This window comes from Lipotes vexillifer, unplaced genomic scaffold (genome assembly GCF_000442215.2).
Source record: "Lipotes vexillifer unplaced genomic scaffold, Lipotes_vexillifer_v1.1 scaffold1250, whole genome shotgun sequence".
Taxonomy (NCBI): domain Eukaryota; kingdom Metazoa; phylum Chordata; class Mammalia; order Artiodactyla; family Lipotidae; genus Lipotes; species Lipotes vexillifer.
The window spans coordinates 3,372-26,318 of NW_006789326.1; the positions used below are offsets into that span (position 1 = coordinate 3,372).

At 36.4% G+C, this 22,947-nt stretch overlaps 1 protein-coding gene across 1 annotated transcript in view; it reads left to right on the plus strand.

The window, feature by feature from the left end:
* Nucleotides 1-802: 802 nt before the first annotated feature.
* LOC103075190 (complement receptor type 1-like) overlaps nucleotides 803-22,947 on the plus strand; it is a gene marked incomplete at its 5' end in the record, with an annotated part of 56,623 nt that continues 34,478 nt past the window's right edge. The window contains 8 exon segments of the mRNA XM_082931251.1: nucleotides 803-1,201; nucleotides 2,721-2,897; nucleotides 2,993-3,095; nucleotides 4,441-4,526; nucleotides 8,049-8,280; nucleotides 10,052-10,221; nucleotides 10,852-10,951; nucleotides 19,720-19,805. Of these exon segments, the coding sequence (XP_082787377.1) occupies nucleotides 803-1,201; nucleotides 2,721-2,897; nucleotides 2,993-3,095; nucleotides 4,441-4,526; nucleotides 8,049-8,280; nucleotides 10,052-10,221; nucleotides 10,852-10,951; nucleotides 19,720-19,805 (1,353 nt within the window).

The window sequence follows — 22,947 nt, forward strand, 5'->3', positions numbered from 1 at the left end:
TGCATCTTCTTAAATATTTTCTTAAGCAAAAAACAATAAATAAATAAATGTCTACTTTGATATTCATGCCAAAAATGATAGAAATATTTTATATGCTCAGGAATGATTTAAACTGCCTAGGAATTATCTGTTACTTGAATATTAGATTAAATTTGTCGATGAAATTATCTGTGCTTCATACCTTTTTAGCAGTAGTGTTTTTGATATATTTTTTCCACTTCTATATGCTACCTTTTCTTGCATCAGTATTGGCAAAATATATATTTTTTTCTAACATCCTCATTTTCAAGATTATTAGCATAGAGTAGATACATATTCAGTTATTTTTATTACTTCTGAATCTGTGATTATGTTTGTCCTGTGTAATATTGTGTATTTGTGTCTATTTTTTATTAGTTGTACCAGAGCTTTTGGCTTTTATTTATTTGATAGACTATATTGTATGCTATGCCATATTAATAACCAATAGAATAAATCCAAATGCCCTCTACAGAGAAAGAATTGAATTAAAAATAGTTAAATAACATATAAATTCTCACTTAGAATGAGAAGTATGTGGACTATAATAATATATGGATACATTTATTGAAATAGCATTAATTGAGAAGAGCAGAGGTCATAATATTGTGGCTATCTAATCTGCGATTGTGTAAAAACATGTCTGTACATTAGGAAATATTAGACAAGAGCAGAAGTGTTCTGAATAGTGACATTTTGATCATTTTTTAAACTGGCTACCAAAATTCATAATTGAATATAACTGTAAGAAACTGAGGTTTTAACTTGCTGTCCCTTTTCCCAGGCATTCGTTGTGGGCCACCCCCAGCCATCGCCAATGGAGATTTCATTAGCACCGACAGAGAATACTTTCAATACGGAACAGTGGTGACCTATCACTGCAATCTTGGAGAGAGAAGGCAGAAGCTGTTTGACCTCGTGGGTGAGCCGTCAATATATTGCACCAGTGAAGACAATCAAGTTGGCATCTGGAGTGGCCCTCCCCCTCAGTGCATTACACCTAATAAATGCACGCCTCCAGTCATTGAAAATGGAATAAGGATGTCTGAGAACAGAAGCTTATTTTCTTTACGTGAAAGCGTGAGGTTTAGGTGTCAGCCCGGCTTTGCCATGAAAGGACCCTCCACTGTTGAATGCCAGGCCCAAAACAAGTGGGGGCCAGAGTTGCCCAGCTGCTCCAGGGGTGAGTCTGACTGAGGCTTTGAAGGGGCCTACAAATGACGTGAGTTGTAGGAAGATCAGGAGGTTAGTGTTGGTTCTGGGGGGAGGATGTGTGGTGAGCAGTGTGGGTAAATTTGGGGCAAGGAAGCACAAAATTAAGAAAATGTGTGTTTGCACTTGTGTGTAAGTGCCTTCATTTTGAGAAGCAAAGAGTTTAATTATTCAAGGAAGGAGACATTTGGGACTCTCATATTGAGGAATTCTCAAGGCAAAGTACCAGCTCCAATATCTCTCAGTTGTATTCAAGAATGATGTGGATTTTCTGGTCAGCTGTATAATAATCTTGTCTACTCTTTGCAACAGTCCTTTGAAATAGTGCTATCCTTATATCCATATGACAGTGAAGTTAGCTTGGTCTTTCAGAGGTTAAATAAGTTGTCTAAATTATGTGCTACTAAGTGGCATATCCAGGAATAGAATGCAGTGTGTCAGCCCCTAAAGTTGAATGCTCTGGTTCTTGACAGAACTTTGCTTTATAGAATTCTACTTTTATCAGCATCTATCACAGAAAGAAACTGGCTTATGAAGAAAGATATCATAGCCTCAGAATAGTGACAAAGACTTTAGAGTTTGCTTTGGTCCACCTCCTATATTTTATCATTAGAAATCTGAAATTGAAAGTGCAAGTAACTTGCTCAAAGCCAAACAGATTTTTCATTCATCTTTAATTAGATACAGGTTAAGTTGAAGTTCAAATGAGTTCTAATGCCCCTAGCACATACCAAAAGGACTGTGAATGGAGGCAGCCACACCTTGAGTTGAATATTCTCTAAGAAATGTGTCCTGTCATTACAAGGACTGGCTTATTTAGGGGATGTTGTTCTCAATGGCTGGTCTTGTCTTCTTATGCCACAATAGCTGGCATAAGAAGGACTGTAGAAGTGGATTGGTAAATATTGTGGTTGATACTAGGTACAGAGAGGGAGCTTACAGTTTTTCCACCAACCCATATCAGCCTTGTACAACCAATGAGAGGGCAGCTGGGAGGACAAACAGATACAGTATGGGTAATTACTACACTTTGATCACAGAAGTGTGAAAAAAGAGATAAGGGGAAATCTGTTACAGGTTTAGGCTCAGGTAACCTTCTCATTACCTGAAAGATGAGGCTGTAAATTGTATTGCCTTTCTAGCAAATATGTGAGTTGGGTAGCCCACCAGTACTAGTGACTCTGTGCTAGAGAGCCAGCAGTGGAAGAAGAGACAGTGTGCCTGGTGGACTAATGAATGTATTTTAGAACTTGTGCTGGGAAGGTCTGGGTCCTAATTCTCTACCTCGTACTAGCTGTGAGGTTTTTGGCTACCTCTCTTCCCTATCCTTAACTTCCACATTAGTAAAACAAGGGGATTGGAGTATCATTTGACTTCCTTTGTTTTACCTGTACCCCATTAATTATGATTCTCTAACTCCTTGGAAGGGTTAGAATTTAGCAAAAGGTATTTCCCTATAACTGACAGGTACTTTACTGTTCTTTACCCAGTATGTCAGCAACCTCCAGAAGTCCTGCATGGTAAACATACCCCAAGCCACAAGAACAACTTTTCCTCTGGGCAGGAAGTGTTCTACAGCTGTGAGCCTGGCTATGATCTCAGAGGGGCTGCTTCTCTGCACTGTATGCCCCAGGGAGACTGGAGCCCGGAAGCTCCCAGATGTGCAGGTGCCTATACTCTCTTCTGGTTTGCAGATCAATCTCTTTGTCCCTTACATGGCAGTCTTACGCTTGTTTTTTTTTTTTTTTTTTTTTTTTCTTAGTGAAATCATGTGCTGACTTCCTGGACCAACTTCCTAATGGACATGTGCTCTTTCCACTTAATTTCCACCTTGGGGCAAAAGTGTCCTTCATTTGTGATGAGGGGTGAGTGTGAACTGGAAAAGAGACCAGGGCCACACTGCCAGATGCTGATATGCTGATGCCCTGGGCAATGGGTTTTATCCTAAAAAGAGGCTGACTAATGGAGAAAAAGTACTAAAAGAGACTAATATCTCAAACAGTGATTGGGAAGTATGGTTAGAACCAGATGGACCATGAATAGACGCTTAAAAAGGAAAAGTGGTAAATATACTGAACAGCAGAAACATAACAACAGAACTTGAATATTTAGGTGGAACATTAAGTGTTTGGATAAAATGGATAAATAGTAATTTGTAGGCATGAAGAGATAAATATTCCGGAGGTTAAGTTCAATATACACGAAAGAAAGTTATTTATAAGACAGATGACATGCAAGGATTGTGTCAGGAAATTTTTAAACCAATCATTAGTGGCATTTGGAATAGGAACAAAAGAGTAAGCAGAAGTAGTTTTAATCTGTAATAATTACATATCATCTAATTAGTATTAGGCTGTGTTGAAAGAGCATGAAGACTGCTGTTCATATTTCAAGTAACATCATTAACTCTTTGTGTGAATCTAAATGATCTTGATATTATGTTCCAACACCATTGGCAGGTAAAAAGCATGGACAATAGAGCAGTTGTTCTCAGTATATTTCAAGGACTCTTGACAAGCGTCAATTACCAGTCACCCAATAAAGACCCAGAGGCAATTCAGGAGCCACTGGTCTGACAATAAACCAGATGTTTTAGGATGTTTGTTCTCCAAGGAATCCTCTCTCCTCACCGTTTCTTCTTTTTTCCTAGATAATTTGGCTTTACTCTTCAGTAATCCAGATATGTCAGAAGTCTCATTCAGGAACATTCCAAATGTATTGGCAAAAGGAACAGTCTCTGATATCTTTCCTCATGTTCTCTGATTTGCTTAAATCAGGAGTTGTTTTCCTCCTGGTCTACTAAAAGAGGAAAATGCCATGCTTTGCATTAGAGGACAAAGTTTCTCCTAATGACAAAAGGGGGCTTGTCAGAGAGCAGTCAGGGTAAGATGGTCTTCTGAAGGTCCAGGACCAGACTAAGGAAATGCCTGTCTATGTTTTTTGTACCTTCTTTAGTTCAGGCAAGTCTGATTACTGAGCTTTTGACAGGTGTTATTGCTTTGTCCTCATTGGAAGCAGCAATTTTTTTAAATGTTTTGGTTTCTGAGTGTCTGTCCGCTGAGAAACAAAATGGGCTGAGCTTTTTCTTTCATTTGGGATTTAACTTAGGCATTAAATTGTGTTTTAGCAGAAGGGAAGTAGCTGAGATCTGTCAATGGATGGAAGAGAGAAATGGTGTGCTCATCCAGTCACTACTGCTTTGTTCCTTAGGTTCCAGTTAAAGGGAAGCTCAGCCAGTTACTGTATCTTGGTTGGAACGAAAAGCCTTTGGAATAACAGTGTTCCTGTGTGTGAACGTAAGTAGAAAGAATATCTGTTCAGGTCTGCATTTTTCTCCTTGTTTTTTTCATTTTCTTATTGCATTTTACCACATGAAATTTTCTAATGTCTGTTCCTCTGTTTATTTTGGTTTTGATACAAATATTTATTGTTGAAATAGTTACAAAGAATGTTTTTTGGGGAAATAAACCTGAACATCATGGGTGTGTCATTCTATAAATATTTATAAATGTACTATGTGCTATAAATGGGAAGAAATGCTTCACAGATGGGGAGAAATTTATGGCCTGAAGCTTTGTCAAATGTTCCCTTTTTCCTTCTCAAAAATGATAGTCACACTTCAGCTTTTTTTATCATTTCTTCAATCATCAATCCATCATATACACATTCTTTCAACAGATTTTTTTTGAGTAACTACTATGTGCCAACCAGTCTTCTAGATACTAGGAATATGCCTGTAAACAAGACAGACTAGGTCCCTGCTCCAATGTTGTTTATATTCTTGTGCAGGGAGAAAGGCAAAAAAGAAATATATATATAACAAGTAAACAAGCAAACACATAAATAGACAATTTCAAATAATATTAAGTGTTATTAAGAAAAAAACAGGGTAATGCAAAAAATAGTTGTGTAAATGGGAAAAAGGAATTCCAGAAAAAAATTGTTTCCATTTAAAATAAAATGATTAAGGAAGAAAAAATAACATTTGAGCATTGATGAAAATTGGTTGATTACCAATGTGCAAAGATAGAGGAAGAACTTTCCAAGCAGATGGAGCAGAAACTACAAAGGTCCAAGGTAGAAGTGTTGCTGGCATTTTCTTTGAAAAGCCTGCTCCTGACATTTCTCAGAAGCCAATATGGCTGATGTTCAGTGAGCAAATACAGAAGTATACAGGAGAAATAAAAGAGAATAACTCTATACTCTGTAAGAATTTAGGTTTTCACTCTAAGAAAGATGAAAAGCCATTGGAGTATTATGAGTAGAAAAGTAACATGATCTAACTTACTTTTAATGATTTCACTCTGGCTACTCTAGAGAGAGCTGAGTTGAAAGGATGTATCTTAGATTGAGATTCCCCAAAAAACAGTGCCAGAGACAAAGTTTGAGTTATAATGCTCTACTGGAAGGTATAGTCCCAGGGCAGCAAAAGTGAAGGAAAACAAAAAGGGAGGTGGAGAGGAAAGAAAAGCAGATAAATAAAAGAGATTGTGTTATTGAAGTGGCCATAAGCTTCACAAGAAAGACGGCTGGTTGTTTGGCTGTATAGGACATCTCCAGAGAGATTCTGTGGAACCAGAACTGACCATTAGAAGAGAAAGAGCAAGCAACTTATCTGCTTGGTGTTTCCTGTCTCTCATCTTCTGTTTATTCCAAGGCTATTAAGTCCTTGGATTTCATGTTGTATTATTTCTCTCCCTGATCAGACTCTGGGGACACTAGAGCCCATGACCTGTTGCCTGGTACTCCACCTAAGCCAGGAAGTGATAGAAGGAGCCAGAGTGGACATGGATCCAGTCACGTTGGCTTCAATTTAGAACTACTGTGACCTCCACTGCAGTGGTACAGCAGAGGCTGTACAGAAGCCCATCTCACCCTTGGGAGAGCTGAGACAGCCAGTGTTGTCAGGAAATGAGGTAGCAGTGGTATCAGCACTCTCAATTGAGAAAACAACTGAAGGCCCAAAAGATACCTGTAGCCAAGAAAATCTGAGGGTAGAGCTGAGGTTACAAGCTGGGAGGCTATTGCAAAAATCTAACCAGAGATGTTGGCCCAGGATAACACTGAGAGAGGTGATAAGCAGTATTCAAATTCTGGATATATTCTGAAGGTAGAAATGACAGGATTTGCTGATGGTTTAGATATAGAGTTTAAAATAGAGATTAAGTGAGATCACCCAGAGAGTGAATGGGGCCAGAGAATAGATGCATGGTCTGAGACTTGTAAATTCAACATTAAGATGTTGGAAAGATTAGAAGGAATCGGAAAAGAAGATTAAGAAGAAGCAGCCAGTGCGTTGAGAGAAAAATCAGGAGGATGAGGTATCTTGGAAGACAAGTGGAGAACTTTGTTTAAGGAGATGAGACTCAGAAACTGCGTTATATTCTTCAGAGAGGTCAAATAATATGAGGACAGAAAATTATCATTGGGTTTAGCGACTTGGAGATAAAAGCAGTTCAGTAGAGTTGTGGGGGCAAATGCCCGATTGGAATGAGTTCAAGGGAGAATGAAGGGGAGGAAGGACAGACCATAGACAACATCTTAGAGGACTTCTAATATAAAGGGGGTAGAGAAGAGGGTCTACAGCTGCAAAGGGAAGTGAGATTAGGGAGCTTTTTCTTTTTTAATGACAGAAATGTAACCTGTTAAATAGAGAAACACTACTAATATATCTAATCTGTACATTTATTTCTTCAGTAAATCACTAGGATGTTGCTTCATCTTCTGATTGTAATGACTGAAAGATACATATTTATTTTTTCAAATTAATACTTTGCTTTAATATTATTTGAACATATTTTGCTGATTTATGTAGTGAAACCATAGTTACATCTTTCATGTTTGAAAGTCAGCTATTTGAAAATCTTAATGTAATTAAGAAACACGAAAGAAAGAAAGAAAGAAAGAGAGAGAGAGAGAGAGAGAGAGAGAGAGAGAGAGAGAGAGAAAGAAAGAAAGAAAAAGAAAATTACTCCCATGAACTCAAGGATATACCTAAAATCACTTAATAGAGTGTAAACATTGGTTAAACTATTCCACCCTTTGAATAGTTAGTTTATCCATAATTCTTTCAAGCTTCAGTATCCTCTTCCTAAATACAGATCAGATCAGAAGGGGAAAGGAGCATCTCTAAATAGATAATGCTCAAAAGAAGAAATGTGTGTTTCTTCAATGATAAAAACAAACTGTAAAACCTATAAGTATCTCAAAAGTCAAAACATTTCTGAGCCTTTGGAGCACGCACTGGAGTATGGAGAATGTTTCATTTCACTGTGGCAGCATTTCTGTAACCATTCATTTTGCTTTTGAGAATAACAGCCTCAAGGTATCAAGAAAAGATTAAATCATGGATAGACAAATAGTAAATGTAAATATTTAGAATATATTTGGAAAAAATTCTCTAGGATGAAGATCCTTGATGTTAAAAGATCTCACCTATTTTGTGCTTAAAATAGTACTTGCTGTATAGTAGGTGCTCAAAAAAAAAAACCTTGGTGAATTAATGGATGATTTCCTTGTTAAATGGATGTGGTTAAGAAGATTTTTGTTTATTTAAGCCTCAATTATCCAGAAGGCTTAACTCGCTGAAGAGTTCAGGATGCTTAAGTCCCTTTTAGACTTTTATAATAAAAATTGATTTTGATGTAACTTCATTTAGCTGCATCTCAGCAGTGTCCTAATATATTTATTTTGTAGTTTGTACTCTCCCTAAGAGTTTAATTGTTGTTCAACTGGCAACACAGTCACAGAATCCCACAATTGTGGAATCGACCCAGATGAAAATTTAAGCATTTTAATGTAACTTTTAGCTCTTTTAGAAATCTTTTGTCCAAATCCGCTGGCTATCCTTAATGGGAGGCACACAGGAACTTCTCTGGGAGGCATTTCCTGTGGAAAAGAAATATCTTGCACATGTGACCCCCACCCAGACAGAGGGATGACTTTCAATCTCTTTAGGGAGAGCACCATCCACTGCACAAGTGACAGTCAAGGGAATGAGGTTTGGAGCATCCCTGACCCTCACCGTGAACTTTCTGGTCCTGCTGGTCAGTGCCCACTCCTATATACCCTAGATGGGTTCAGAACACCTGGACCACATCCTTTATATTTCTATAATGAGATATGGTGTTTTCTTGTGAGTTTAACTTTGTCATAAGTGGAAGTATCGAAATTACGCACCATAGCTAAAACAGATATTTCCAGCAGTGCCAAGATGTTTGACTAGGTAAGATGCTAATCATTCAACTTGCTGGTGGAGTGGTGAGGAGAATGGGGCAAGAGAAGAATGGAAGCTGGGATAGAGTGGGGGTGTGGCACCAACCTTGGAATACCGCATCATTGGCAGGGGAGCCCTGAGATAGAAGAGCAATCCAGTGAGAAAAGGCTACACATGATAAGAGGCATTTAACCTTTCCTTGATCTTCCTCACCCTCCAACTGGATGGTATATATCAGAATCCAGTGAGATTTCTTTAAATGCAGATGCCTAGGTCCCTAGCCAGGCTTATTGAATGGGCAAATAGAAGCAATCTCCACCAAAGAGGTGATAGTTGAGTTCAGACTCTATTTCAAATTATGCAGCACACAGTATACCCTCTCATAAAGAAGACCTAGCTTCTTAGAGGAAGCTACTGAATGGCTTAGTCTGTTTTGTCCTTGTCCTTGAATGTCTGCATCAGAATGAGAAGAGTAGTCTATTAGTATCCTAGGGCTGCCATAAACCATGAACTAGGTAGCTTAAAACAACAGAAATTAGTTCTCTCACAGGTCTAGGAGCTGGAAGTCTGAAATCAAGGTGTTGGCAGGACTGTACTCTCTCCTATGGCTCTAAAAGGAGGATTCTTCTTGAAGCTTCTGGTGGCTCCTAGAATTACTTGGCTTGTGGACACATCACTTAAATCCCTGCCTCTGTCTTCACATGGCCTTCTCTCCAATAACTCTGTGTCACAAATCTCCGCCTCCTCTCTCTTAAAAGCACAGGGAGCTCATCTTGGTGCTCTGTGATGAGGTGGGATGAGGTACTCTGTGATGCTCTAGATGGGTGGGATGGGGGGGTGGGAGGGAGGTGCAAGAGGAAGGGGATATATGTATACATATAGCTGATTCATTTTGTTGTACATCAGAAGCTAACACAACATTGTAAAGCAATTATCCTCCAATAAAAAAAATAAAAGCAAAAAAATAAAAGGACATCAGCAGTCACTGGAGTTAGGGTTCACTCTGGTAATCCAGGATAATTTCATCTCAAGATCATTACCTTAATTGTATCTGAAATGACCCTTATTCCAAATGAGTTCCCATTCTAATGTTTTAGATGGTTGTATCTTTGGGGGGGACATCATTCACCCACTACAAGTGGTGACTGCTATTTAGTACCAGAGAAGAAGCTTATGGTAGGCATCCTGAGACTGAGGTAGGGAGGAATAAGTGAAAAGAGACAGTAAATATGTCTTAATATACATGAGTATGTTAACACCAGTAAATGAGGATGTAATGGTTAACTTAACTCTAGATAAAGGCATCCTGATAGGAGGCCTGGCACATGAAACTATTGGCTAAAACTCTTGCTTTGAACAGAAAGGCCAAAAAGGTGAATAGTCTTCCAAGCAGTAAAAATTTCCTGATGGGTAGATGCTATTGTAAAGCACCATCCTAAAGTAACTTCAGGGGTTACCTTAGGGGAAGAAACTCTTTTGCCATTATTATGTCTCTGTTTCTGTGATTCCATCTATCAGCTCAGTTGGAGAGAAAGAGGAGATAGAGTAGAAGTCTCTCCGATCACTTTGATACTTCTGTGGTTTTGGTCTTCAAGTATTGTAAAGCCCCTAACAGTTTCCATTTACAAAGCCTACAATCCTGACTGATGAGTCTGAGTTTCCAGTTGGGACATCTTTGAATTATGAATGCTTCCTTGGGTATTTTGAAAATATATTCTCTATCACCTGCTTAGAAAACTTGGTCTCGTCAAGTGCCAAGATATTTAGAGATATGAGTAACCCCTTCCTGGGGGCCAATTTATGTATATCAAAGAATCTGTGAGATCTAATTTGTTCAAATTTTGAAGATGAGACATCTAAGTTTGCCCAAGGTATTTAAATGGAGGGTGGACTTGTAAGTCATCCCTTCTTATTGCCTTGCATTTCTACACCTTGACTAGATATTCATTTCATAGGAATAGCTCTCACAAGAGGAATTGGAGGAAAATTTTCCATTCACTGGGGGTTACCCTTTGTGGCTAAAACCATGAAATGAATAAAACAGGGACACAAGAAAATTATGTGGGTCACAGTGAATTGTGCTTGGCTAACTAAGATAGGAGGAAAATCCCAAATTTAAGGCTTTTGATTTAGGCTTATGGGATGGAAAAACACAAATGACCTTTATTGGGTGATTTGATGGGATTATTTAACCACAAATGACCTTTACTGGGTGATGCTCACTGGTCGTTTTAAAAGCAGGTGCCCTATAGCTACTTGTATGGTGAGTTTTCTCAAAGTGGTCAATTCTGTAGAGCAATCAGAAGTATACAGGCTGTTCAGTATGCTGCACTCCAGTCTGAATCTTAAAAACAAATGTAAATTGAACTGTACACCTCATCCCGAATTCTGCTTCTTTTCTGTAGGAAAATCATGTGGAAAACCTCCAGAACCCTTCAATGGCATAGTGCATATAAGCACAGATACCCGGTTTGGATCAACAGTTAATTATTCATGTAATAAAGGGTGAGTTGGGAGCACTATCTTTGGAATGTGAGTTGCAGAACAGCAATGCCAACCTTCCACCCAGTCTAAGATATGCAAACCAGAGTACTGATGTATGTACTTCAAAAAGTAAGCAATGGGACTTTTGGGTAGAGATGGTAGCGTGAACAACATAGGCATGTAACCAAGGAATCTAAAAAAAAGAAGGTGCAATGTGTACCTGTATTAAAACTAGGGGAGGGCACCATGCTTCTGCTGAAGGTAGTACATGAGAAAGATATTCACTGGATAAAAAGGACCAGCTTGCCAAATAAATAAAAGGAAAAATGCTGGTTGAACCATGCAAACATCCTTAACAGGTTAGTGGGTGTATAGGTGATTAGAGGACCCTGGGGCAGGGTTTGGGAGGATAAATATTAAAGGTAACAGCAGCTCTGGGAAATGTAAGTGTTAAGGTGCACACAGAGTGGGGACCTTAAGGGAGTTCTTGCACTTGACTTTTCCCGGGAATGGGGAAACATGCTAGAAGCCATTGCCTCAACTTAGAGGGAGCAATTAAAGAATGTTTACTAATTTTCAGTTGGCACAATAACTTAGAGGGAAAAAAGATACTATATTAAATCTTCCTGCAAAAACTGTCTCTAGTCATAGGCCCCATGCTATTCTGCCCAGGCTATTATACCTATGATCCAGCAAGTTTAAACTAGGATAAATCAATATTCACCCCTTCTCACTTTGTCTGAGCTTGGGAGACTTAAAAACTTTCCATACAGTCTCATCACCAGTCCCTTCTCACCTCCCCTCAGGAATAAGCCTAAAACTCTCTCTGTGGTGAGCAAGCCAAAACATCATTAAATATAAGGTAAGATACAGCAATTGAAAATAAAAAGACAAATGTGAGAAATCAGAGAAAATATTCCTCTATAAATCAGAGTATTCCAATAAACATGGGAATAAGCTACAAAATAGGATATTAGAAATCTCTCATATGTGTTTATAACATAGAATCTATGAAAGGCATTTATAAGATTTAATGATCTGATATTAGGAAAATTTACCTATGGATAAAACACACAGGAATCTAAAAAGCAGCAATAATCAGGAGATTGAATCCAGGAAAAAAACAAAGAGATCATTAGAAAATAAGATTAAATTCTCCAGAATTAATCCAGGACAAAACTGGAAATTATACAATATTCACTCACACACAATCTAGATATAAGAAAAACAAAAGAAAGCAGAAAAAAGTGAAGCATTAATTAGCACATAATGGAAGATAGTTTCTCGGACCAGAATAAAAAAGGCTAGATTGTCTGAATCTTTAAGGCTTTCTAAACAAATGCAGGGTTAATGGTAAGAGGCACTGGCCATACATGAAGGAAATTTATGAAATTCAGATACTGAATAAAAATACTGCAACTATTGAGAGATAAAACAGACAGAAAAAGAAGAACTTCATTTTGGCATCAAAAACCTCTTCCACACACTAAATTACAGAAATTAGTGTTTGAGAGAAAATATTATGCCATAAAATATCTGTGCTCAGCCAAGCTGTCATTTATCTTCAAGGCACAGATGTATAGTCTTACATGAGTAAGAACCCAAAACATATGCCAATTAGATATGCTTCCTGGAAAAGGAATAATTCTCACAAAAATATGAGTAAATTTTTAAAAGAAGAAATCAAAGAAATAGTAGTGAGTCACAAAACTATTTAAACAGAGTTAAAATTGTTATTTTTAATATGGTTGTGAAACTAAATATAATGGCAGAACTAATTCTCAAAAGAGAACTCATGTATGAAGGGAAGTATAGTAAACTAGATATAAAATAATAGATTTTTATCACAACAACTAGGAAGTTGGTGATGCAGTAAAATAAATAAATATATATATATATATATATATGCTTAACTTATAATACATACAGATGTATGTATTATACATATTCTTGACATGATAAGGAAGATATTATTCCATGCTAGTATAAAATCAAAATATATAAATTCAAAATCACAATGGCAATCAAAAAAGCACAACCACTTGGTCCATATGACAAAAGAAGGGTAAGAAAAGGAAGAACTAGGAAGCTTTCTATCTCTCTTGCTGGAAATAGCACCAGCAGAGCAAGAATGGAGCTCGTTTTATACAGTACTGAGTTCCAACCCTGGGAATTGTTAATTAAATAAAAGGAAAGAACACTATAAGCAAGATAAAATGTGTAAGTTATTACAGTACCTGTGATGGCTTAAATTCCCCTTTTGAAGAGGAATGCCTTCTAAATATAGTCAATAAAACTTCAAACTACATGATAATTAAAAGAAACATTTCTAAAATAAAATAATAGAAAAATTCCATTTATAATTGTATCAAACAATAAAATCCTTAGACATAAATTTAACCAAGGAGACATAAGACTTATACACTGAATACTATAAAACATTGCTGAAAGAAATTAAAGAAGACTTAATAAATAGAAATACATTCATATTCTTGGATTGGAAGACTTAGTATTGGTAAGATGAAAATACTGCCCAAAGTGATGATATACAGATTCAAGGCAATACCTACAAAAATCCCAACAGTATTTTTTGCAGAAATGGAAAACCATCCTAAATTTTGTATGGAATTTCAAGGGACCCAGAACACCCAGTCTTGAAAAGAACAAAGTTGGTTGACTCACACTTTTTATTTCAACACTTACTACAAAGCTGTAGTCATTAAAATAGTATGTTACTGACATAAAGTTAGACACACAGGCCAGCGGAGTAAGTGATAGCCCAGAAATAAAGCTACATATTTATGGTCAATTGATTTTCAGCAAGGGTGCAAGGACCACTCACTGCGGAAAGAACTGTCTCTTCAACAATGTTCCTGGGAAAATAGGATATTCACATGCAAAACAATGAAGCCACCTTACACCATATACAAAACTAAATCAAAATGGATCAAAGGCTTGAAGTTAAAAGTTAAAATTAGGGCTTCCCTTGTGGCGCAGTGGTTGAGGGTCCGCCTGCCGATGCAGGGGACATGGGTTCGTGCCCCGGTCCGGGATGTTCCCACATGCCGCAGAGCAGCTGGGCCTGTGAGCCATGGCCGCTGAGCCTGAGCTCCACAACGGGAGAGGCCACAGCAGTGAGAGGCCCGCGTACTGCAAAAAAAATAAAAATAAATAAATTAATTAATTAAAATTATAAAATTCTAAGAGGAAAATATAGGGACAAATCTTCATGACCGTGGATCTGGTTTCTTAAATATGACACCAAAAGTACAGGCAACAAAAGCAGACATAGACAAATTGGGTTTCATTAAAATTAAGAACATTTTTGCATCAAGACACTATCAAGTTCATTCAGCTTACTATAACAAAATATCACAGGCTAGGTAGTTTATAAACAACAGAACTTTATTTCTCACCATTCTAGGAACTGGAGGTCTGAGGTCAGGGTGTTGGCAGGGTCAACAAAGGTCCTCTTCTAGGTGTATGCTTCTAGTGTGTCCTCACATGGTGGAGGGGTTAGGAAGCTTTGTGGGGTCTCTTTTATAAGAGCATTACTCGCACTCATGATGACTTCACCTTTATGACATAGCTCCTAAAGGCCCTACTTATTAATGCCATCACTTTTGGAGGTTAGGATTTCAACATATGAATTTTGGGGAGACATAAACATTCAGACCATAGCATACACTATCAAGAGAGTGAAAAGACAACTCATAGAATGAGAAAAAATATTTGCAAATCATATATCTGACAAAATTAAATATACAGAATATATAAAGAACTCTACAACTCTGCAAGAAAAAGGCTACCCAATTTAAAATGGGCCAAGGACTTGAGTAAGACATTTCTCCAAAGGAGGTATACAAATGGCCAATAAACACATAAAAAATGCTAAACATTATTAACCATTAGATAAATGCAAATCAAGCCCATTCATACCTCTTAATATGACTTTAATAATAATTATTAATAAACAGAAAATAAAAAGTGTTTGTGAGAACGTGTAGAAATTAGAATCCTTGTACATTGCTGGTGAGAATGTAAAATGATGCCGCCACTATAGAAATTGTTAGGTATCTACACATGCACTATTTTGCAGCAATCAAAAAGACTTAATTAGATCCTGTATTCAGTGATCTAGATGGATGATCATGATGTGATATTGACTGAGAAAACAATTTGTAGAGTTTGTTTTCAACTTGGAAAAATAATGACAAATTTTGAGGAGATACTCTATATGCATATATATGTTTGAATGTGCTTAGAGAAAGTAGGGTTATCTGAAATACATGGTATTCTAAGCAAAAACATATGTTGTAATTTTCTGTTGTTAAGTTACTGAAAAGAAATAAATTAAACTTAAATAAACAAATAGCCAAGGAGCAGATGTTAACCTGGACAAATAAAACGCAGATTGCTTTGACAAAGGGGTGGCAAACTTTCTCTGTCAAGACCCAGATAGTAAATACTGTCAGCTTTCTGGGCCATATAATCTCTGTTATAACTACTCACCTCTGCAGCTGCAGTGGGATAGTAGCCCTAGACAGTGAATGAATGAATGTGTGACACAGCATACATGGGGCCTGCAGAACTCAGTTTGCCAACCTATGGTTAGATGAAAGAGCATTATTTTTCCTCAATTTCTTTTATTATTCCAAGTCAAGGAGGTTCTAAAAAGAAGTAAAAAGATAAATTGATAAAATAATAATAATAGTTGAAAACTTCAGATTGGGTAAGCAAAGGTACAAAAAATAAGACTTTGATGGATGAGGTGGCTTTGGTACATGTGTGTTGAATTTTGTACCTTACAGAGAATGTAAACTCTTTCTAGGGACCATTTGTAAGAGTTGATAGCATATCACTCCACAGGATGTACCTCAATAGATTTGAACACAGGAGAAACTAAAACAGCTATATACTCTTATTATAATAAAAATAACACTAGGAATTAATGACAAAAGAATAAATAAAAATTCAAGTTTTGGATCTTAGTCAAAGAGAAAATTAAAACAGACATTGCAGATTACATATCAAATAACAATAAGGAATGATTATTGAGTGCATGAGCCCTGAGAACTCTTCTAGTGCTTTACATGAATTAACTTACTCTTGAAAATGACTCTTTGAAGTGAATACTACACATAGGCCCATTTTACAGAAGAGAGAAACTAAGACAGAGAGATGAACCAATTTACCAAAACTCACAGGACAGAGGTTGAGGTTAGAATTTGAATATTGCCAGTCTGCCTCCACAGCCCGTATTGGTAAACCTTACATTATTCAGCCTGTTCGTTATGAATGCTGGTGCAAATGTTACTCATGAAAATTTCTGGGATGCTGATGCCAAAACTGTCCTTAGAGAAATAGTCAATACTTTTGTTATCTGACAAAAAGTTTTCAAATAAATGAACAAAACATTTTACCTATGAATTTTTAAATGACTAGAACATGAACATATAAAAGAAGCTGGACTAAGAAATTAATAAAGGAAATTAATAAAAAAGGAAAAAGGGAAACGATAAGTAAAAATCTCAGAGTAGTTTCTTAAAGTGGCCAATTAAACAAATGGAATTTGGCCAATTGTAATTTCACAAAATAACAAACCTGCAAATACACGTGAATGAGAAAGGAGATATCATAGATATTGAAGGGATTCAATCAATACTAAATAAAAATAGTATATCCTCTCTAGCCTAATGAAATTGAAAACATCCATGAAATGTGCCATTTTGTAGGCAAAATACAATTACCAGGATGTACTTAAAAATACATAAATCAGCTGATAAACCTGTATCTACTTGAGTCTCTGTTGTCAGTCTTTTTGGATATATAGCTAGGATTGGAATTGCTAGACCATATGTTAATTATATATTTAACTTTTTGAGGAATAGCCAAACTGTTTTCTACAGTGCCTGCACCATTTTACATTCCCACCAACAATTACAAGCATTCCATTTTCTCCACATCTTCACCAACACTTTTATTTTCCATTTTTAAAAAGTTATTATTAAAAAAAACTCAAAAAAGTTATTATTATAGCCATCCATCCTGGAAGGTCTGAAGTGGGTTTGACTTGGATCTCCCTAATGACTAATAATGGTTAGTATCTTTTCATGTGTATATCTTTTGTACATTTGTATATCTTCTTTAGAAAAATGTCCATTCAAGTTCTTTGCCCATTTTTCAATTGGGTTGTTTGTCTTTTTGTTGTTGTGTTATAGGAGTTCTTTATATATTCTGTATATTAAACACTTCTCAGATAAATGATTTCCAAATATTTTCTTTTATCCTGTGGGTTATCTTTTCACTCTGTTGATAGTGTCTTTGATGTTGACTGGGGCTGCAGTCATCTGAAGGACTGATGGGGCTGAGAAATCGGAGAATGTTTGGAGGGGTTTGGAGGGCAGATGGGAATCTGTACTTTACAAATGTAGAACTGGTGCTTGTGTCCAATTTAACCAGCTCTTCCTTCTAAAGGCAGCTAAGCCCAGTTGACATCTAGGTTACACGTATATTTTTAGATAAAAAGGCTAGAAGGATTCATAGCAAAATATTAGCTACTACGAGTGGTGCTATCTTGGGTGGTGATATTTTTGATCTTTGGGTTATTCACAACTTCCAAATATGTCTACAATGAATGTATGTTAACTTTTATAAGCCAATAAAATTCAATTTTAAATTTCTTTTTTTTTAAAAAAGAGGGCTGCTGAAAATCATATCTGTGAGCTACTTTTAGTAATTTGCAGCCTACTGAGTGTCTCCATAGATTCCCTCCACTGCTAAATAGTTCAAAGTACATGAACAAATAGGAAAAGATAAAAATGACACCATCTTAGCCCTTGATTCTCCCATCCCTGACCTTACTTAATGGGCTCTCCAATGCCTCAGCATGCTTCTCCACAGTATGTATGATGCTTATAGGGAAAGGAATCTCATGGCTCTTGAACAACAATTTAGAGTGGTTCTATACAGATTTCTAATGCTCAGGGGAACTGAGTGGGCTCCAGTAAAAATAATTCACAGAGATGGAAAATCCATCCAGGAAAAAAATTACAACATAATCACTACTGCAGCATACTAGTGTCTTACAATATGTTCAAAAATGTTCACTGCTTTTTACAGTTATACAGCGGCTGGAACCTGCTTCACATTTTTACTCCAAAGCTCTAGTTTAGTCATAGTGAGTACATTAAGAGCAGCCTTTATAAGGTCAAAAGTCAGAGGATACCCATGACCCTGTGCTTCTGAGGCAACATTTAAATGTATGATAGGAGACAGGCGGAAGGAAACACACATGTAGTACAGGGATGATTATCCTCTTTCCTCACTAAAGTGGTTCTCAAAATGTTTGTTTGCAGACATTTTGAAGATTAAATATTTGTTGGCACACTTAAAAGATTTTAGAACACAGCTCATAAAAAACAAGGTAACAATAAGTAAAATTTAATCACTACCTAAATATAAAAGTGACTTACCGTGTCTACCAAAATATTCACTGTCATTGCTCTACCAACGTGGTTCCCACCATCTTTTTGTTACTGTTTTGGGAAGAGCTGGTATACCAGTTAAGATTAGATTAAGTTATAAAAGACAGAAAAAACACAAAATAACAGGAGCTTGAACAAGATAGCAGTTCACTTATCTCTCATGTTAAGAACGATGGCGGCCCAGGGCTCATACAGTGGCTCCAAGATCCACAGAAACCTGGGATCCTTCCATTAGAGAGTCCATCTCAACTCATGGTCCAAACTCCATTTAGCAAAGAGGAAGAACGGAGGAAGGGAACACTTATCCCTGTGAAGACACTTTCCAGACACTCCATTTACATCCCTCTAGCCAGAACATAGTCACATGGCTGTAAGGGAAGCTGAGAAATGAAGCTGTTATTGAAAGTGGCCTATGGCCCAGTTAAAAATACAGGGTCATGATACTAATGAAGAAAAGAAAAGTGGATACTGGAGATTCCAGTAGTCTCTGCTACAAATGGGTACTGCCCTGATCGCATGTCCTAGGTAATCAAAAGACAGATTTCTTAACGGTTGCACTAACTACCTCACTGTTATGTGACTTTGTATTACACCCATCACCTTTTACTTTATCAAGTTAACCCTGCTGTACATTGGAACATATGAATAGCTTGGCTGAGTATCTTTTGTGACATTTCTCACGGTAACAACATAGAGATGTAATAAATAAAAAATAAATGATGAAGTTTCAAATTTTGTGACCTACTTTGAATGATTTTATGACACAGTGGGTGAGTACCCCTGCTTTCTACATTTGAAAGGTAAAATGGTTAGCTGTTTCCTCTGACTCTTATTTACTAAGTCTTCAGGGTAAAGCCATCATTCTTTCCTTCACTCAGTAGATATTTTTGAGCACCACATGCTTGAAAGTCTCTAGGCTAGGTACTAAAGAGTGTATATATTTCAGTAAGACATCTTCCCTCCTAATCAAGCACTTATAATTTCTTAGCTGAAAGTACAAATGGATAAAATAATTCTGAGGTACCTTTAAGACAAGTACAGAAGTGTCCCATGATTAATAACGGGAATATTGCAATGAGTTGTGAGGGGACTAGGAATGGAGATGGATTAAAGAGGTAAGAATTTTAGCTTGCCCTGAAGAATAAAGACTAATTTGTAGGTGGAGATGGGGTTTCTTTCTTGAGGTCTCTCATGTTTTAATCTGTCCTGTAATTTGTAACATCCTCCTGCTATTGTTTTCTCATGGTGATTTAAGTGGGAAATCTGTGTAGAGTCTAACCATTTTTCATTCTTTGCTTCTAGGTATCGACTCATTGGTTCCCCTTCTGCTACTTGTCTCCTCTCAGGCATTGATGTCACTTGGAATAAGAAGGCACCTATTTGTGAGAGTGAGTTGAATTATTTTTTCCCATAATTCCCTCCATTTGATCCTTATTTGTCCCTGGAATTATGAAGAAGGAATTGAATCCTTCTTGCACAGAGTTGTCTCTCAGTTGTTTGAAACTTGGAGTCATGTGCTGCACGGTCCTCCTGGTTTTTCTTCACTTTAGGAGGTAATTTATCTGAAACTGTGGACTTAAACTCAGGTAAAATTGCCCCACTTTCCTACTTTGATAATAAACTCTCAGTATAATGATCATTCTCCTTAGTGACTAAACTTAAAAGATACTAAAGAAAATTAATTTTGTCTCTACAACCTCTTAATATCACATTATAAGCCCAGGAAGTAGATTACTCCCTTCCTTATCATTCTTACTCTAAAGCATAAAAGATCTTACAATCCTTAGCAATTTTCCCAAGCCTCAGGGTATTCTGCTCTTTATTCTTCCCTCAAATTCTTCCAAGCTCATGCCCTAGTTGTATTTGTTCTTGATTAGTTGTCCATTCATCTTTTCAATGGAATATTGTAAAGTGAATCTCCAAAATTTTGAGGAACATAGAAGAATGATTGCAAATTGGTAAAGTATTAAGGCTGTGAAGAAATCAGTATCACATGCAGAATTGATGGCAGTAAAAGTGGGCACAAACTTCTGGAAGGCTAATGAGCAATATATACTAAAGCCTTAAGTGCAAATACCCTTTGACCTAGCAATTCCATTTCCCAGAATTTATCCCAAGAAAATAATCATCATGGACTTTTCCCGTGATTTTCATCCAAAGACACTCAATGCAACAATATTTATGGTAGTGGAAACTGTTAGAAATCATGGTTTGTAAATAGCTGATGGAAGACATAAGGCTTATTAAAAATGGTTATGATAAGTTTTTAAGAAAGGTGAAAAGTATACCATGAAAAATTAGAGAGAGATGCCACATCCAAGTAGCAATATATAGTATATTTATATATCTACATCCCAGAATATTATTCAGCCACCAAATATACCATAGAAAATATAACCATTGACACACATGCACGTGCACACACATATCTGAAACACTATACATTAAATTATTAAGAATATTTATTTTTGGACCTTATCATTTTTTGTTTGTCCACATTTTATAAATTTCCTGCAATGAATATGTGCATTGTATTCACAGGTATTCCTCCAAAAATTACTGTCCTTTTCCTATTGGGTTATTTTCCCTCCATAAAATAACATTGGCTTTTAGATATCCAAAGACATAAATGAGAAACTATAAAAGGTGCCTTCTTTACTTGCCAAAAAATATTAAATTATCTGAAAAAAATTCAAATTAGCAAGGTATTATCATTTACTATATACAATTTTCAAGGTCTGGCACCTTTTGTAGGAGGTTATCTTTAATGAAAAATGTTTCCACTTCTACTATATTTATAGGTCAATAAACATTTAACTGAGTCAATATTGGTCATGTGTGTACATGTGAATGTATGAATAGTCAATTATACCAGTATGTTTAAAATTATTATGTTGTGATAGAACATAGTAGTTATTTAGCATTTTACTACCCCAAATCTGTGATTATTTCCCTATGTCTTATCTTTTATATTTTCTTTTCAACCTTTTTTTGAAATATATTAGACATATAGCTTTGTGTAAATTTAAGATGTACATTCATATATTGTAATATGATTGCCATCATAGGAATAATTATCACCTCCATCACATTACATAATTATTCTTTATTTTTAGTAGTTGGAATAATTAGTTTCTAGTCTCTCAGCAAGTTTTATGATTATAGTACAATGTTGTCTGTATTCATTGATCTGTGCATCTCTGGGCATATTTTCTACTTGTAAGTTTTTACTCTTAGACAACATCCATCCTGTCCTCCCATCCCCTGTTAACCACCATTTTATTCTGTTTTTAAAACTTGGCTTTCTTACATTCCACGTGTAAGTGGTATCATACAGTTCTTGTCTTCCTCTGTCTGACATCTCATTTAGCATAACGTGCTAAAATTCCATCCATGTTGTCACAAATCTCACTTAGCATAATGCGCTAAAAGTCCATCCATGTTGTCACAAATGGTAGGATGTCCATCTTTCAATATTTCATTGTATATGTACCACATTTTCTTTACCCATTCATCTGTTGATGGACACTTAGGTTGTTTCTATATCTTTGCTATTGTAACTAATGCCATCATGAACATGGGAATGCATACACCTTTTTGAGTTAGTGTTTATATTTTCTTTGGATAAATACTCAGAGGTGGAATTCCTGGATCTATTTTAAGAGTTTTTAGGAACCTCCATATGTTTTCCATAGTGGCCACACCAATTTACATTCCTACCACCTTTGTACAAGTGTTCCCTTTTCTCCACATCCTCATCACCACTAGTCATCTCTTGTCTTCTTGATGACAGCCATTCTAACACATGTGAGGTGATATCCCATTGTGGTTTTAATCTGCATTTCCCTGATGATTAGTGATGTTGACCATCTTTTAATGTACCTGTTGACCATTTGTATGTCTTCCTTTGAAAATTGTTTAGTTGTGCCCATTTTTCAATCAGATTTTTTGTTATTGAGTTGTATGAATTCTTTATATATTAAACCCCTTATCCAATATATGGTTTGCAAAAATTTCCCCCCATTCTGTAGGTTTCCTTTTAATTTTGCTAATTGTTTCTTTTGCTGCACAAAAGCTATTAAGTTTTTAAGTTTGATGATTTTTCCTTTTGTTGTTTGTGCTTTTGTTGGTATTGTATTGAAAAAGTCATTGCCATGACTAATGTTAAGAGCCTCTCCCCTACACTTCCTTCTAAGAGTCTTGTAGTATCAGGTCTTATATTTAAATCTTTGATCCACTTCAAGATACTTTTTGTGAGTGATATAATGTAGGGATCCAGCTTCATTGCTCTGCATGTGTTCTTCCAGTTTTCCCAGCACCAATTGTTGAAGAGACTATCCTTTTCCCATTGGGTGCTCTTGCCTCCCTTATCAACTATTCATTGACTGTATAAGCAGGGGATTAATTCTGGGCTCTCTATTCTATTCCATTGGTCTATGTGTTTATTTTTGTACTAGTACTGTACTGTTTTTTATTATTGTAGTTTTGTAGTGTAGTTTGAAATCAGGAATTGTAATACCTCCAGTTTTG